Below are 17257 nucleotides of genomic sequence, written 5' to 3' on the forward strand. Positions count from 1 at the left end.
TAGCATAATGGAAAACTTGTATTTGCTATCATGAACCTGACAGTTTCCTGGTATTTAGACTTTTCTGATGTGAGAACTGGTCATAATATCAACAAATGTGAATTGTGATGTCATGTAATAAAAATGTGTCAGCTTTTGGAAGATCCGCATAACTAAGTAAACAAATATTTTCCAAATGAATGATGTTACAAAATCATGCATGGAAGGCATTAGAAGTCAACTGTAAGATAAGAGAACAAGAAAAGTCCCTTCTTATGGTTTCACATTCGATATGTAGCTAATCTTTTAAGAAATTGCCATGATTAAACATAGTTATCATATGATCCAGCAATTCCACTTATGGGGTATATTCTCAAGACAAAGGAAAATACATATCTACACAAGATATCCTTGTGAATGTTTACAGTGGCACTATTATTAATAGCCAAAAAATGGAAACTCACCAAAGGTCCATCGACTGAATAATGGGTTAAAAAATGTGGTACACATCTATACAGTGAAATATTAATTGGCAATAAAAAGAAATAAAGCATCTAATAAAAATAAAACATAAAGGATTGATATTGACATTAGGTGAAATAAAAGGAGCTAGTAATAAAAAAAACCACATATAATATGATTCTATGTATATGAAATGTCCAAAATTGATAAATCCATAGAGAAAGTAAGTAGATTATTGGTTGCCTGGGCTGAGGGGGATGGGAGAATTGGGGGATCATGGCTAAAGGGACGCGGGGTTTCATTTTGGGGGTGATGAAAAAGTTCTAAGATTGTGGTGATGGCTGCACAACTCTGAATATATTAAGAGCCACAGAGCTGCACACTTAAAATGGGTTAATTGTATGGTACGTGGATCAGATCTAAAAAAAAAAAAAACTGTTAAAAAATATAGTCGGGGCATCTGGGTGGCTCAGTCGCTAAGCGTCTGTCTGCCTTTGGCTCAGGTCATGATCCCAGGGGTCCTGGGATCAAGCCCCACATCGGGCTCCCTGCTCTGCAGGAAGCCTGTTTCTCCCTCTCTCACTCCCCCTGCTTGTGTTCTCTCTCTTGTTGTGTCTGTCAAATAAATAAATAAAATCTATATTAAAAATATATATATAGTCAATAAAGTAGATAAAAAGGGAGACTACCATATCTCAATTTTTATTATAACAAATTATTTATATATTATTAATATATACATTATTATAACAGGCTAATAACAAAGAAGAATACCCACAATTATCTTAAAGGTTATTAAAATACTCTCTTTTCTGACTTCATATCTGTATTAGGCTGGATTTTTCTTCCTACATTTTAATCAAAATAACATATTAGAATACAGAAACAGATACCTGCCTTCCATTAAAGCAAAAATTAAGGAGATTTATAAAAAATCAAGACAACAACAGTAATCATTTTTGTTTTGCACAATATAATTTTCATAAAAATTGTTATTTTTAAGTCAGGGACAAATTGCTACAACAGCATAACACTAACCTCCCAATTCAAATTGGATACACAATAAACAATTTCTCACACTTCTCTCTGTATCATGTCTTCTCCCAACAGATACATTTAGGCTTTTTGTCGTGTTGTTTGACTGGAGAAGATGCCTAGATTTGTTTGAGTTTGGTAGTTCACTGTTGGCTTTTTGAGTCAGTAAGACTAAGTCACTGATCATTATCATCAAGTGCAAAGAAGGCAGAAATCATACCCCTCTGCAGTATGTTAGGCAGAAAACTGTTCTCCTGAAGATGCCTACATCCTACGTTACATGGCAAAAGAGACTTTGCAGAAGTGATTAAGGTTACAGTCCTGAAATGGGGAGGTTATGTTAGATTATCTGGGTGGGCCCAATCTAATCACATGAGTCCTTAAAAGCTAAAAATTGTTCTTTGCTGTGATTAGAGAGAAATGCAATGGTAAAAGGTCACAGAGATGCCATCTGTGAAGGACTTGACCTGCCATTGCACTGAAGGTGGGAGGAGGAGACCACGAGCCAAGGAATGCAGCAGGCTTCTACAAAAGGCAGCAATAGAAAGCTGGTACAGTGGTCATGTCAGTTTTCATCCAACTGTGTGAGGGAGATTTATCAGAAAGCTAGTAAGAAATTTCAGCTTCAAGCCTTCTTGGCTTGCATAGGACATCTTACAAGATCCTGAGCCTTGGTTATTTTATATATGTAATTTGTATTCTTTTTAAAAAGGACTAATTTCAGATCCCAGAAAACGGAGATCCACTCCTGGAGAATGCTAAAAACAATATTAGAGGAATTTCCCCCACAGGGATACACCCAACTTCCATAGCTTCACAAATATCTTCTGAGATGATGGCAGGGGGGAATATCAGAATTTATATGAATATGGTTCCATGAGGAGAGAGAAGCCTCAGGAAAAAAATGAGAAAAATGAGAAGTCAACGCCAGAAAATATTTTAAGAGTACTAAAATTAATGACTGCAAAAAAAAACCTCTACTAAATTACTGGGAGGAAATCACCTAAGCACAGAAGACATTTATGGAATTATTATATCCAGAATTAGAGTTATCTATATAACAAAGAGGGTTTAGACTCACCTCTTCCCAAATGGTTCATATTTCAGAACAGATAAAAGATATTTTTGGGTCACTTCTAGAAAGAAATTTCTCTAGTCATATTAGAGAGAAATTGAGATTTGTCATTAGCTACCAATAAATAAATAAATTAGACACTCACTTGCTGTAAGGGTTACTTTTTCTTAACTCTCTGGTTATGTCAACTCATCTCAAGCCAACAAACAAGTATTTATTTCTTGGAGAGCAGCATGGATTACCACTGGAGGTCAGTCTTGGGCTTTCCCTCAGGTCATCAAAAACACCAGTGAAAGACTAGAATGGGAGGTGAAAGCCAAATCTTAATCTTTCATTTTGTAGGTGAAGATACTAGAGTTCTGAGAGACTAAGGAAATGCCTGGCATATAAGGGATTAACTACAGTTGTAAATGATACTATTAATATCAATTAATACAATTTTTGAATGTGAAAGGCACATTTATTCTATTTATAATATGTATCCTATATCCTAAATGAAGAATAGAAAACTGTCTTGTATAGAACAATTCAAAATGATTTATGTAGATACTACCCCTCAACCTAACATCAGACAAATCCAAATTAAATGAAATTCTAAAAAATACCTGACCAGTACTCCTCAAAACTGTTGAGGTCATCAAAAGCAAGGAAAATGTGAGAAAGTATCAAAGCCTAGAGGAACCTCCGAAGACATAACAATAAATGTAACATGGTATCATTAATGGGATCTTGGAACAGAAAAGAACATTCACGGAATTTTCTTAGAAAAACTGAGGACACCTGAATAAAGCATAGACTTTAGTTAATAATTATACCAATATTAGTTCATTAGTTGTGACAAATGTACCATACATACTAATGTAGGATGTTAAAAACAGGGAAAACTGGATGCAGGGTATTTGAGAACTCTCTACACTATTTTTGCAACTTCTCTGCAAACCTAAAACTATTCTAAAATAAGAAATGTATTTTAAAAGATCTATACATTCTAAAAATCAGCAAACCTTTCAAGTAAATTTATTAGTATCTGAATCTTCCTCTTCTTTGATCTGCCAGGAAGTTAAGAGTTAAATCTGAGGTTCAGGCCTTGTGGCCCGAAATTGTGTTGAGTTTTTGTTCCTTTGGTCTTAATTTTTAGCAATCTTTATATTTTACCATTATTTGTATGCATCTCTGTAGATTCCAATCTATATTTACTAGATAAAAATGTTTAAATAAAATAAGCAGCTTTCTGCCTTCCATCTCTGAGCCCCATACCATTCCTTAACAGATATCTTTCTTCTTTCTGGAGTAAAAAATAATCAAACGGGCATCTCCTCACCTCCCTACTACTAAACTCTTGAATCTATTTACATCTACTTACATCTGTGACCATGCTCTCTTTCTCCCCTTTTGTTCTATGAGAAGAGGTATACTTCTTCCTAACATCAACCCTTCTGCATTTGTAGGAAATTACTTTCTCATTATTTTAGGAATGGTACACTATTGATTTCTCCTTCTCATCCCAATATATGTCAGCCTCCCTTGTAACTGAATCCTTCCCACTGACATTTATACATCCTTGTCTTTTTCATATTTAGAAATAAAACCAATCAACAACTAACTAATAACCATTTTTTGAGTCTTTAAAAGAAAAATAGTCCACTCCAACATTTTTCTTTGGAGGCATAAATGAAATACAGAGCTGGTCAAGAATTCAAGAAGGTACAAAATACAGGGGAATCCCAATCTGTGGCCTCTGAATTTAGGACTAACTGATGCCTATAAGCAAACATGTAGCTGAAGACTCATTGCTCTTTGTCATCTAATTGAAAACAGCTGCAGAAAGAATAATCTAGAGCACTATCTTTCCATTAACATATGCACTAAGATGAACCAGCTCATTTATATTTTTACTCCGAAAGGATAGTAATGAATTAGTTATAACCTATTTTCCTAGGGCTTTCCTGCTTTCATACACCTTGTCAAGCAAATGCAGAGATTGCCCATTACTGGTTTTCTTCTTCTTCTTCTTCCCTAGATCAGTGCTTCAATTCAGGCTCTCATCGCCTGGATTACTGCTAGAGTGTCCAGTGATCTCCTTACCGAATCCATCTCTCACTATTCCAAATGTGAACTTGATTATGTCATGCTCTTTAGATCCTTCAATGGCTTACCACTGCAATACAATAGAAGGTTAATTTTATGTAAGAACAGTTAAGGTCTTCCATAAACTAGATTTTGCTTAATTCTCCCTGTAAACACCCACATACAGACCAGTTAGGTCACTGAACTACCTCTCACAGCTCCTCTAACCAATACATTCTCAGAGGAGGGGGTGGGGCAAATGGCTGGGCTTGGAGGCTTATTTAGCTATATAACCTTGGGCAAATGATGTGACTCTCTTGAGACTCAGTTTCCATAGCTGTACAATCCGAGACAAAGCCCCCGGTTCAGAGGGTTATTGCTAGGACTAAAGGAGTTAAGCTATATAAAACACTTAGACCATCTGGCACATAGTGAGTACCTGATAAATGGTAACTGGTGTTATGGATTCTGGGCAGCCACCTCAGTAACAGACATTCTGACATTAATGGAAATCACTGTTGCCAGTGAGTGGACTTTGTGTCTTCCAAAGCTATGTTCCAAAGCTGAGTGGCCACATATATTTTTTTAAGCCAGGTTTACTAGAGTATAATTTATAAATAATAAAATTTACTCCTTAAAAAGGTACCGTGGGTTGGGCTTTAACTAATGCATTCAGTTGTGTAATCACCACCACAATCACAATACAGAATATTTCCATCTCCCCAGTGTTCTTTTGTGTCTTCCAAATGTGCAATACTGAACGGGCCAAGTTTTAGAAAGGAAGGTGGGAAGGCATCTATAGCACATTTGTTAAAGTCCAGGAATCTTAAAAAGTGTAGAAGGAAGATTATTGGGTTTAGGCTTTGGTGTTTATTTTATATACCTCTATACCCTGCGAGAAGATTTTTAGTCATTTGCTACAGAAAACCTTTGATGAAGAGCCAAAGTTTTAGAAATAAGCAATTTAAAAATGTATGAAATCTTAGATGAGAATTATATACATTCCCATGGCTCTGATGTTAATATTTTTTAAAAGTTGGTTCTTTTATGTAATAGTAACTGAAATCCCAGAAGTTTGCTTGTTAGAACAAACTGTCATATAGAAAACCCAGCAAACCATGGACCCTCAGTTATTTTGAACAGTTAGCTCATTTATCATATTTTTACTCAGAAAAGATAATAACAAATCAGTTATGAACTATTTTCCTAGAGTGTTTCTCCTTACATACAAATATTTTTTGTAGGTCCTGAGGAATAAGAAACGACTGGAAATACAAAAAAATATGAAAAATGAGCAGTTATTAAAGAGACAAGATTCAAGGTCAGAGAAAAGACCTATAACTTAGTACGAACAGGAAGAAATACGAACATAAAAGAACAGACGAGAAGGAATAGCAATCTTGAGAGGAGAGGAGCTAATTGAGGATGAAGATATAGCTCAGGGGGTTTTACCTGTTCTGATCACCTTGACTGTAACATTATTTTTTGTAATGTAACTTTATCCTGCTTCATAGACAGTTGGATATGGTGCTTTATGTAGTTCTTTATTTTTTAGATAGTTGTAGGCAAGCCAAATACAATAAATAATAGCAAAAAGTCTGGGGAAATAGAAACCTTACTTCAGTGGAAATATCCATTACTTTAGAAATATTGAAGAAACATGGTCTAAGTACTGTATATTTTCTGATGGCTAAAGTAAATTTTTTTTTTTTTTTTGTAAATGAGATTTTCCTTAAAGAACATAATTTTTAGCTATCAAAGAGAGTGTCAGAACAGGTACCAAGCATGCACAGGATGGGTTACCAAGTAAGTCATTACCAGAGACTGAAAGGAAAGGAGATCTAAGGAAGTGGCTAAAACCAAGTGGTTAAGTGGAGGAGGAAAGAAAGGGCAAAGGAAGAAATGCTCAATTATAGTGTTATAACGGTCTAGATTCTTCTTCAGGATATGGAGTGTGTGGATCAAAGAACCCCACCTTCAGATTCCCAGTGATGCAGTTCTCTTCTTTGCCCCTAAAAATATGGTTTTTGTTTTGCTATAAAAATTTTATTTACTCTAAAACACTGATTTGAAAATGAGCATGTGTTCCTCCTTATATACTTCTGTAAGTAGGCTTAATAAGATGATTACTTGCTAGCCAGGAATAACAGAGTAATTACTGCAGCCAAATGAACATAACCCAGGGCAATCACAGCCTTCTCATCCTTCTGTTAGTCAATTTTTAAAGTGTGTGCCTCGTTTTCTTTTCTTTTTTTAAGAATAATTGTAGCTCCTGGAAACAATGGGTGAAATATGTAGCCCATGTATTTAACTCATATAATATATGCTACATAGAGCTGTTTCAAATCCTAACTGAAATAATCTGATCCTATATTAGAATACAATATATTTATTATAGAATAGAGAAAAATGTAGCTTAGGTATTTATGTTTGAACTACCAATATGTGAGGAAAACTGGGAGGTTCAGTCTAAAATGGATCTGATCTTAGAAGGACATCTGTTTAAGTTATTGTACAGTTAACCAACTTCAACTTCTCTCTATTGCTTACTTAAAACAGTTCAGTCTAGTATTCAAAGGCCTCCATAATATGTACCCAACCTTTCTCCATCAAACATAGTTAATCACCGATACCTTCCAGTTCTTTTGATGTGTATGTCGCACACATCTATCTTTTCTATCTTCATGAACAAAAATAGGAATTCCTATGAATTAAGGAACCCATTGATCAACTCATACTGCAAGCATTTATTCAGCATCAAATTGTACTGTATGCTCAGCACTTCCCTTAGGCTTTATCATCTCCGTCTTAGAATACTGAAACAGCGTCTGCATCAGTGAGGCTTTTGTCTGTCCTGATGTAGTAACAAGCCAAACAGTACTGGCTTAATTTATGTTTAGTTTCTTCACATAACTTCAAGCCCAGTGCTCGCTTCAGTGGTTCCAAGAAGCCACTTGCATCTCAGGATCGTTTTATGCATCCACCTGGCTATCCTTAGTGTGTGGTTTCTGTCCTCATGTTTGTCGTTATGTTTTGCCTCACGGTCACAAGTAGCTGGTCACTTCCACTGTCATGATTCCAAGAAGGTGGAAAAGCAAGAAGGTGAAGACTTTCCCAGAAAGCAGTTGAACACTTCCCTTTAAGTCTCATTGACTGGAACTGTGCCAAAGGATGTCAGATGATGTCAAAGACTTTCTCTCCAACTTTCAGCTTCCCTTATTTCTGTGAGTTCAACTCCTTTCCCTCTCTCTCTCCTTCTTTTTAAAAACACAGACAGGTTTTCTTCATGTGATAGTGGTGAAGCAGAAGAGAGGAGCATGGTCAAAGTAAGCTCCAGTATGATAACATCTGGACTTAATGATCCACGGGAAAGATTCGAGTTTATTCTTCTCAGTGTATTCACAGAAAACACTGCCCTGGTCTGAGTAGTGTGTCCATATCTGGGCCAATAACTGACAGGGGGATGGAGTACAATGATTAACTTAAGGCCTGTGTCTCATGTCTACCCTGCAATGGAATCCTTATCAAAACAACCTGCCTTGTTTAGCTAAAGGAAAGAAAGTTCTACTGTCAGATGAAGACGGTTAGAAATACTGGGCAAGACAATACTTGTCCCCACAGCAGCACTGAACAATTGGTAAGCCGACATTATTTCTGCCATATTATATGGTATGTAACTTTAGGCTTTAGTTGACAGTATTTTCAAAGTATTGAAGAGAGCCAAAACTGCTTTCTGAGGAGTATTCTAGATCTGGCTACCAGGTTATCCTGAAGTCTCTGTGGCCAATGCTGTCAGCTGTATCCCAATATATTTATCATCCCCTTCTTTCATAGTAAAATTATTTTAAGCATGGCACATGGTCATGTATTAGAAGTATTACATTTCTCAGCCTCCCTTGCAGCTAGATGTGCACATGACTTAACTTTGGGCTGATGGAAAGTGAACATTATCTGATGTATGCAACTTACTGTTTGTGTGTATATATAACTGTATATGACTGTATATCTTGATCTAGCTCCAATTATTTATCATTGCCTATACTCCTCATGAAATATGTGAGCACTAGAACATGAAAGAAATTTTATCTCTTTTGTTTAATGCTGTCACTCTAATATCCATTATAGTGTTTGATACATAGAAAAGGTTCAATGTTTATTGAGTAAATGAATAGGTCATTCTTCTCTGCCTACTCCATTCCAACTTCCCCAGGAAGCTAGATCTCTGACCGCCTGGCCTAAAAGTCTTCTCCTCCTATTGTGAATCACTCCTTTAACACTCATTTTCCATAGAGCATGTTTAATACTTTTCATTTACTGCTTTGAGTTCTCAGTTATCAATTCATTTATCTATGTTATATGTCTCAACCAGATTATAAAATCCTACAGGTCGGGGAGCACAGTGTACTTATTTTTCATACCTCTTTCAGTCTGTAGCCAGTATATCTGGTGTATATGGAAAGCCCTCAATGAATACTGCTGAATACGACCAGGAAAGACAGTTTAAGAGAGCCTTAGGAAAACTTAATGCATCCACTGGATTTCTGGTCAAGAAATCTGCATGAGATAAACATAAGCATGGCTAGAAAATTAAAATTTTTACGGTTTTCTTGATATTTAGCATGTACCCTGACGCAACTATGATGCATTTCTTTCTAAGCATAAGCTCATTTATCAGGAGACAATTAGGCTATTTTTAATATCTACAAGGCCTAAGTAAAATTGCAACAGGTGTGATAGTTCAATGTACCTAAGAAGTCCTTCTCTTGGAGAGGATAGGCAATAAAATACTTAATAACTATTCCAGGTCTAGATTGTAAGAAATTCAAGGTATTTCCTCACAGGCCCTCTTGTCCATTTAAGGCTCTGCTTGAATCCATATTTTATTGGTGCCTGTGTTTATTGCTTGGTTACAAGTAGTCGATCCAGGTGCCTGTGAAGGGAAACAAATACTCGCATAGCAACACCGATGGAAAGTCACCACATGCACATCATCCAAAATCTCCACCTCCTTTTTTAATACAGAACTATGTAACCTCTGACACAGGCTTTATCATTCACACCTACAGCAAGACAGACAGAACACCAACATTCTCTCCCATACTGGTCTCAGTTCCCACTTTCAAACCCCACCTCTGTTCATCTGTGTTCTCAGGGTATACTTTGCCTCTATTTCCCTCATCTTGCCTAATGTTCTACTCCAAAAAACCCCTGTTACTACACCACCACTCAAAGTCCCTTCCCTCTTCTTTACTGTTAAGTTCCTAGTTCTAATTATTCCTAGCAATCCTTAAGCTGGTGAAGTATGCCTTGCAAGAATTTTTCACCATTGACTAAAAAATAAGAATTTCCATTCCTAAATAAAGAATAACTCCAAAGATTATTTCCAGGCTAAAACAGTAATACTGCCACCAAGAAAACAACTTCCATCACTACTCCATAGGGCACATACTCAATCACAGTACATAGAAAAAAAAGTCCAACATATTATATTGTCTTATAGCAAACTAAAAACACCCAAGCAAACTATGTTAGACACATATATTAGTTATTGATAAAAATACCACTGTATTATAAAAATAAACTAACCATTTCAAGTTAAGAGACTAGTTTTAGTACCTTATCTATATTGCTTATGGTTTCACAGATTTCAGATAGACTACTCAACTATTATCTCAGTTTAAAGCAGTCTAATACTTTAAAATTTCAAGCAAATTTTCTTCATGCTGTATTTTCTGTATGACAGCAACTGAAATAAAATGATATAAAGGTAGGATTTCTCATTGGCTTTGTTTTTGAATAATTTTTTATCATGTCCTGTATACTAACAGCTTTAGGAAAACATGATTTTTTTGGTTTCCTTTTATCATATAAAAATGGCCTGCATTATTCATGCATAAATAGACTTGCACAAATTAAAAAATTATTTAGTTCTCTGTTTATTCACATTGTCTTTCAAAAATTTCCTGACATTTACTGGTACATGTTACTAAACTATCTCTCTTGTTAATTCTTACCCGCATGAATGTCATGATTATATTACTAATAACCATTTTTATATAATTGGGCCTTTAGGAGACCAAGATTATCTTGCAAGAAGGCAAAGAATCCTCTAAAGGGTAAACCAATTGTGTAAATCACCACAGCCCTACCCAGAAATCAAGAATGAATACTGGAGCTCTATTTCCGGAAAACAGTTTGAATTGTACAATTGGATTTGACTATGAAGTTATCTAGGAGGTTGACTCTGACTTCATGTAAATGGCAGAGGACTAGGATGTAAGAAATCCAAATAACATTCCTGTTGTTCTAGTGTTAAAGAACCAATTGCTGTCATAGAGATGAATTATAGAATGGAGTATGAAAGGACATGTACTTTGTAAATATGAAATGCACTTTGGGCTTTTGAATATTAAGTGTTTCTTTCTCTTATATTCTTTCTCGGCCTATCATATGTATGGAGAAACAATAATTTAAAAAAGAGAAATATTCTGGGAGCCAGCAATCATGAAAGTCATAGCACTCAAAGGGGACAAATAAAAATCAAACAATACAAATATAGGCTGATTGATCCAGTGGCCTCACCCTATCTAGAGTACATTTTTCAGAGTGAAAACATTGGAAAAGTTTTGATCAACATGAGAAGCAATTTGCCTCAACTATCAGCTGGTCATTTTATTGCCTGAAGTGCTTCTCCTTAACTATGTACTTAAAAGTTTGTGTATTAGTTGTCCATACAGTCAAAATTAATATTAAATCTTGGTTTTAGCAATAATCCTTAGATTGTTCCACTGTTTTTCACTTCTATTTTCAAAAATTTGTCCATCTTTTTTCCCCTTTGTTTAAAGTGTAAATGTTTCCTCTACTAACAAAAGTCATCCACCACATTCTTGAATAACTTTTAAAATTAATCTTTCAAATAAAACTTTGTCAAAGATTGTCTGGAAATATCATCACCATCCAAAACAAGCAGAACAAAAGAAATAGTAAGACTTAGAGCAAAAATCCGTAAAAGCCTCTAGTTAGGCTAACTAGAAAAAGGGAGAAAGGAATCAAATGACCAATATCAGACCTGAAAGAGGGGATATCACTACAGATCTTATGGAATTTAAAGGATAATAAAGGAATATTATGAACAAGTCCATGCCCATATATTTGATAACCATTTCAAGAAAATGGACCAATTTCTTGAAAAACAATCAGATAAAACTCATACAAGAAGAGAGGATGTGAATAGGCCTATGTCTATTAAAGAAACTGAAGCAATAATTAATAACCTTCCAAAAAAGAAAGCATCAGGCTTAGATGGGTTCACTGATGATTTCTAGCATCATTTAAGGAAGAAATTATACCAATTCTCTACAGTCTCTTTCAGAGGCCAGAAACAGAAAAAAATATTTTCTAACTCAACCTACGGGGCCAGTATTGCCTTAATAGCAAAACCAGAAAAAGACATTATAAGAAAAGGAAACTACAGACTAATATCTCTTTTGAGCAAAAACACAAAAATCTTCAACAAAATACTAGCAAATATAATCCAACAATGTATAAAAAGAATTATATACTACACTAAGTGGGGTTTATACTACACTAAGTGTAGAATTATATACTACACTAAGCAAGGCTTGTTTAACGTTTAAAACTCAATTAATGTAATCCATCACATCAATAAACTTAAAATGAAAAATCATATGATCATGTGAATGGATGCATGAAAAGCATCTGACAAAATCCAAACCCATTCATGATAAAAGCTCTCAGTAAACTAGGAATAGACAGAAATGTCCTCAACTTGATAAACATTATCTACAAAAAACCTGCAGTGAGAAACTGAAACCTTCCCACTAAGATCAGATAGAAGGCAAGGATGTCCTTTCTCATCACTATTTTTCAACATACTGGAATTCCTTGCTAGTACAATAAGGCAAGAAAAGGAAATAAAATTATTACAGACTGGGACAGAAGAACTGTCTCTGTTTACAGATGGCAGGCCTGTCCATGTAGAAAATCTGAAAGAATCAACATGAAAACTCTTCAAATGAATAGGTGATTATAGCAAGGTTGCAGGATATAAGGTTAATATGCAAAAGTCAATTACATTACATTTTTATATACTAACAATGAACAAGTGGAATTTTAAATTAAAAGCACAATAGCATTTATATTAGCATACAAAACATGAAGTATTTAGGTATAAATCTAACAATATATAGAAGATCTATATAAGGAAAACTATAAAACTCTGACGAATGAAATCGAGGAACTAAATTAAGTGGAGAATATTCCATGTTCATGGATAAGATGATTCAATATTGTCAAGATGTCATTTCTCAACTTAATCTATAGATTCAATGTATCCCAATCAAAATTCCAGGAAGTCATTTGATGGCTATTGGCAAACTGATTGTAAAGTTTACAGAGTCAAAAGAGCCAGAATAGCTTATACAATAATGAAAGAGAAGAACAAAAATGGAGGACTAACACTGCTATACCTTAAGACTTACTATAAAGCTACAGTAAACTGAGGGTTCTAGAGGGGAGGGGGGTGGGGGGATGGGTTAGCCTGGTGATAGGTGTTAAAGAGGGCACGTATTGCATGGAGCACTGGGTGTTATACGCAAACAATGAATCATGGAACACTACATCAAAAACTAATGATGTAATGTATGGTGATTAACATAACATAATAAAAAAATTAAAAAAAAAAGCTACAGTAATCAAGACAGTGTGGTATTGGTGAAAGAATGGACAAATATGTCAGTGGAACACAACAGACAGCCCAGAAATAGATCCTCATGAATACAGTCAAATGATCTTTGACAAAGGAGCAAAAGGAATACAATGGAGCAAAAACAGTGTCTTCAACAAATGGTTCTGGAACAACCAGACATTTACATGCAAAAAAATGAATTTGCATACAGACCCAACCCCCTTCAGAAAAATGAACTCAAAATGGACCTTAGACTTAAATGTGAAACACACACTATAAAACTCTTAGAAGAGAACATAAGAGACAACCTAGATGATCTTGGGTATGGTGATGCCTTTTTAGATACAACACCAAAGACATGATCCATGAAGGGTGCCTGGGTGGCTCAGCTGGTTAAGCGACTGCCTTCGGCTCAGGTCATGATCCTGGAGTCCCGGGATCGAGTCCCACGTTGGGCTCCCTGCTCAGCAGGGAGTCTGCCTCTCTCTCTGACCCTCCCCCCTCTCATGCTCTCTATCTCATTCTCTCTCTCAAATAAATAAATAAAATCTTTAAAAAAAAAAAAAAGACATGATCCATGAAAAAAATAATTAAAATTAAAAACTTCTGCTCTGTGAAAGATAGTATCAAGGGAATTAGAAAACAAGCCACAGACTAGGAGAAAATATTTGCAAGAGACACATCTGATAAAGCACTGTTATCCAAAATAAACAAAGAAACCCTTAAAACTCAAAAGTAAGAAAACAACCCAATTAAAAAATGAGGCAAAGACTTTTACAGACACCTCACCAAAGAAGCTATGCAGATGGAAAATAAACATATGCATAGGAAAAGATGCTCCACTTCATTTATCATCAGGGAGATGCATTTTAAAACAGTAAGAGATACCATTACACACCTAATAGAATGCCCAAAATCTAAACCACTGAAAACACCAAATGCTGGTGAGGTTGTGGAGCAACAAAACTCTCTCCTTCAGTGCTGGTGGGATGCAAAATGGTACAAGCTACTTTGAAAGAGAGTTTGGTGGTTTCTTACAAAACTAAATATATTCTGACCATATGATCCCCAATCACACTCCTTTGTATCTGCCCAAAGGAGCTGAAAAGTTCCGTCCACACAAAAGTCTGCAGATGAATGTTAATAGTAGCTTTATTCCTAATTGCCAAAAGCAGGTAGGTAAGGAGTTAACAACAAATTTGCTAAGTTGTATAAATTCCTAAAACACATCAGAAATCTATGAATTAGATTTCACTGATATGAGAGATTCATAAACTTGGCACACATAATATAGTAAAGTAAAATATTGTTTCCAACCCAATTTGCTTCAAGGACTTCATCGAAAATGCCATGGGAAAATATTTTTTTGCTCTATTCATTTTCAGATCATGTAACTACATCCTTATGGATTGTCTAATGTATATCAGAAAAAAGTTGATACTTTAGAGACTGCATAGCTCTATAACCCTTTTAAAAAAGATACTGAGCAAAGGGTGCCTGAATGGCTCAGTCGGTTAACTTTTGATTTCGGCTCCAGTCATGACCTAGGCTTATGAGATCAAGCCCCATGTTGGGCTCCGTGCTGGGAGAGGAGCCTGCTTAAAATTCTCTCTCTCCCTCTCCCTCTGTTCTGCCCCCCCCCAAAAAAACCCCAAAACAAACAAACAAACAAAAAACCACAAGAAAAAAGAGATACTGAGCAAACAGAAATCATGGGTGGTAAAAGATGTCAGAGAATCTTCATTTATAAAAGTTAAAAGCTTTATCATTTTAAAATAATTTTTTAAAAATAAGACTGAGAGACTAATGTAATAGTTATAATCCACAAACTGTGGTAGAATGCAAAGAGCACTGACTTGAAAGACTTATATTAAAATTTCAGTTCCACCATTTTTTAGCTATGTATGAATGATTTCAGGCAGGTCACTTACCATCTCTGAGCCCCAAGATCCTAATATGTAAAATGATAATGATGCCCATATCAACCTCACAAGGTGGTTGTGATAACACGCTCAAAGATACAATGAATTAACTTACATGAAAGTGCCGGGCACACTGACTAGCATCAAGTAGCTCTCAGCAAATACCTCTTCCTTTCCTTCTTAATAAATAGAACTCAGAGTCTTCTGTATAACTCTTGACAAAAATAAAATCAATGTCTTTTTCATAGATGAACAGTTTCTTCACTTGAGTTTTTATAGGAGATATACTCTAAGTATAGATAGGATTATTATAGAAGTATGCAAACAAAAAGCAAAGAAAACATATCTTGAGAAGCATCTAATAAGCAGCTTTCTTTGTTTCCCGCTGACATGCTTTGTGGTTACAATGCAGGCTTCCAATGTACACCGGATCAAAATTAAAATTCTAGGCAGGCATTCAACTTTTATGATTGCATCCATTCTTCACTGAGCGTGGGAAACGAATGCTTTAGAAGTTATTTATTGAAGATATTCCCATAGTACTATTACAAAGTTCACTTCCAAAAGAGGTCCTATCCCTGTAATGTATCTGAGTAAGTGAAAGGTATACCAGGTTTCTTGCGTTGTACTTTAAAAATTGCAGCAGGATACTAAAACCATATTTTTAAGAGACTTTTCTGAGGCTAGGCCACAGCAATTTTACAAAGGTCCATGACAGGAAAAGAGACTAAACAAATTTCAAAAATAAAGAACACCAATCTAAAATAATTTATGACCATATTTTGAATAAAATTAAATACAGAATAATTAGCAGAAAGCATTTAATTATACTTTTATTATGAACGTAAAGTTGGCAGAAATGCAGTAAGACTAACCAAAATCAGGTAATAGTTACCTCTGTGGCCTTGCTTGATGGTTCCAGTCCAATCATATTTGCTACTATTAACTGATGTAAGAGTTGAACTTGAGCCACACTTAGGAAGAAGTCCAGGTTTGTGGTTATATTCACTTCCAAGGAATGGCCACACACTAAAATCTCCTGAAGGAAAAAAAAAAGTTGAATACAGATAAAGATACATGATAGCCATTAGATGATAATTTATCATTCTTACTTATTTGACCTTTACCATGTTGATGAATTCTCCTGGGACTCAAGTTCATATGTTAATGAGAAGAGCAGAAATGGAGAGCACAGCCACTCAACATAGTTTAATGGATTAATTTAATAGACATTTATGAGGTCCTGCTGTGCTCTGGGCCGTGCGCTAGTTGCAGGGAAACAAACTAACAACACAAACAATAATTTCTTTTACCATTTCATATACATTTGGCTTTTTCATACCCCAAACTACTAACATCATTTCCATATGTAAGTGATGATGTAATTCTTTAGCATAATCCTGTTCATTCATTCAAACCAACAAATATTTACTGAGCATCTCCTAAATAACATGTACGATACTCAGCTGCTAGGGACAGCACAAAGAGTAAGGTTGGCTTTGAATGGCAAGCTGCTCTTGAGGAGATTACAATCTAGTGGGCAGACAGATGTAAACAGGCAATTGTAGGCAAGAAATTACAATCACAAGTGGTATGGTTTGAGTATTCTCCAAAGTATACACTCCAAATGATTTATAACAAAATAGTGCTGAAGCCAAAGATAGCTAGACTAATTAATTTCACTTCTTCGAGTTGCTAAAATCTTGGCTGCATTAGGTAGATGTCCACTACTTAACTGATGCTGTTCTGCATAACTTGAGTCACTTCAACATTCATCATTGGAAACCCATTCAGGGAAGGAAAGAAGAAGAAAAAAACAGACCCGAAGTTTCACTTAATAAGCAGAAGTTCTGTCTCCTGTCATGAAGAGAATGTGGACAATGTTTGAATGCTTGGAAATATCCAAAGAACCTTCTCCTTACTAGTGTCATCTAAGGGAATGGATTTAGGGAGACTTACAATGGGTCCAAATGCAAACTACACAGTGCAGAGTAGATTTTAATACAGCCA

General features: G+C 35.4%; 1 protein-coding gene across 11 annotated transcripts in view; it reads right to left on the bottom strand.

Annotated features, from left to right (window-relative positions):
- The window catches only part of VPS13B (vacuolar protein sorting 13 homolog B), a 768399-nt gene that overhangs the window by 256083 nt on the left and 495059 nt on the right, over nt 1-17257 (bottom strand). For 10 of the 11 annotated variants that reach the window (XM_064588058.1, XM_064588057.1, XM_064588054.1 and 7 more), the window contains one exon: nt 16143-16286. In XM_064588058.1, the coding sequence (XP_064444128.1) occupies nt 16143-16286 (144 nt within the window). Of the gene's footprint in view, nt 1-7891; nt 9549-16142; nt 16287-17257 lie in introns of those variants that run through there. The other variant, XM_064588062.1, reaches the window with a different exon arrangement.

Source organism: Mirounga angustirostris, unplaced genomic scaffold, assembly GCF_029215605.1.
Source record: "Mirounga angustirostris isolate CCGP_5_RB_7025 unplaced genomic scaffold, mMirAng1.0.hap1 SCAF_4, whole genome shotgun sequence".
NCBI lineage: Eukaryota > Metazoa > Chordata > Mammalia > Carnivora > Phocidae > Mirounga > Mirounga angustirostris.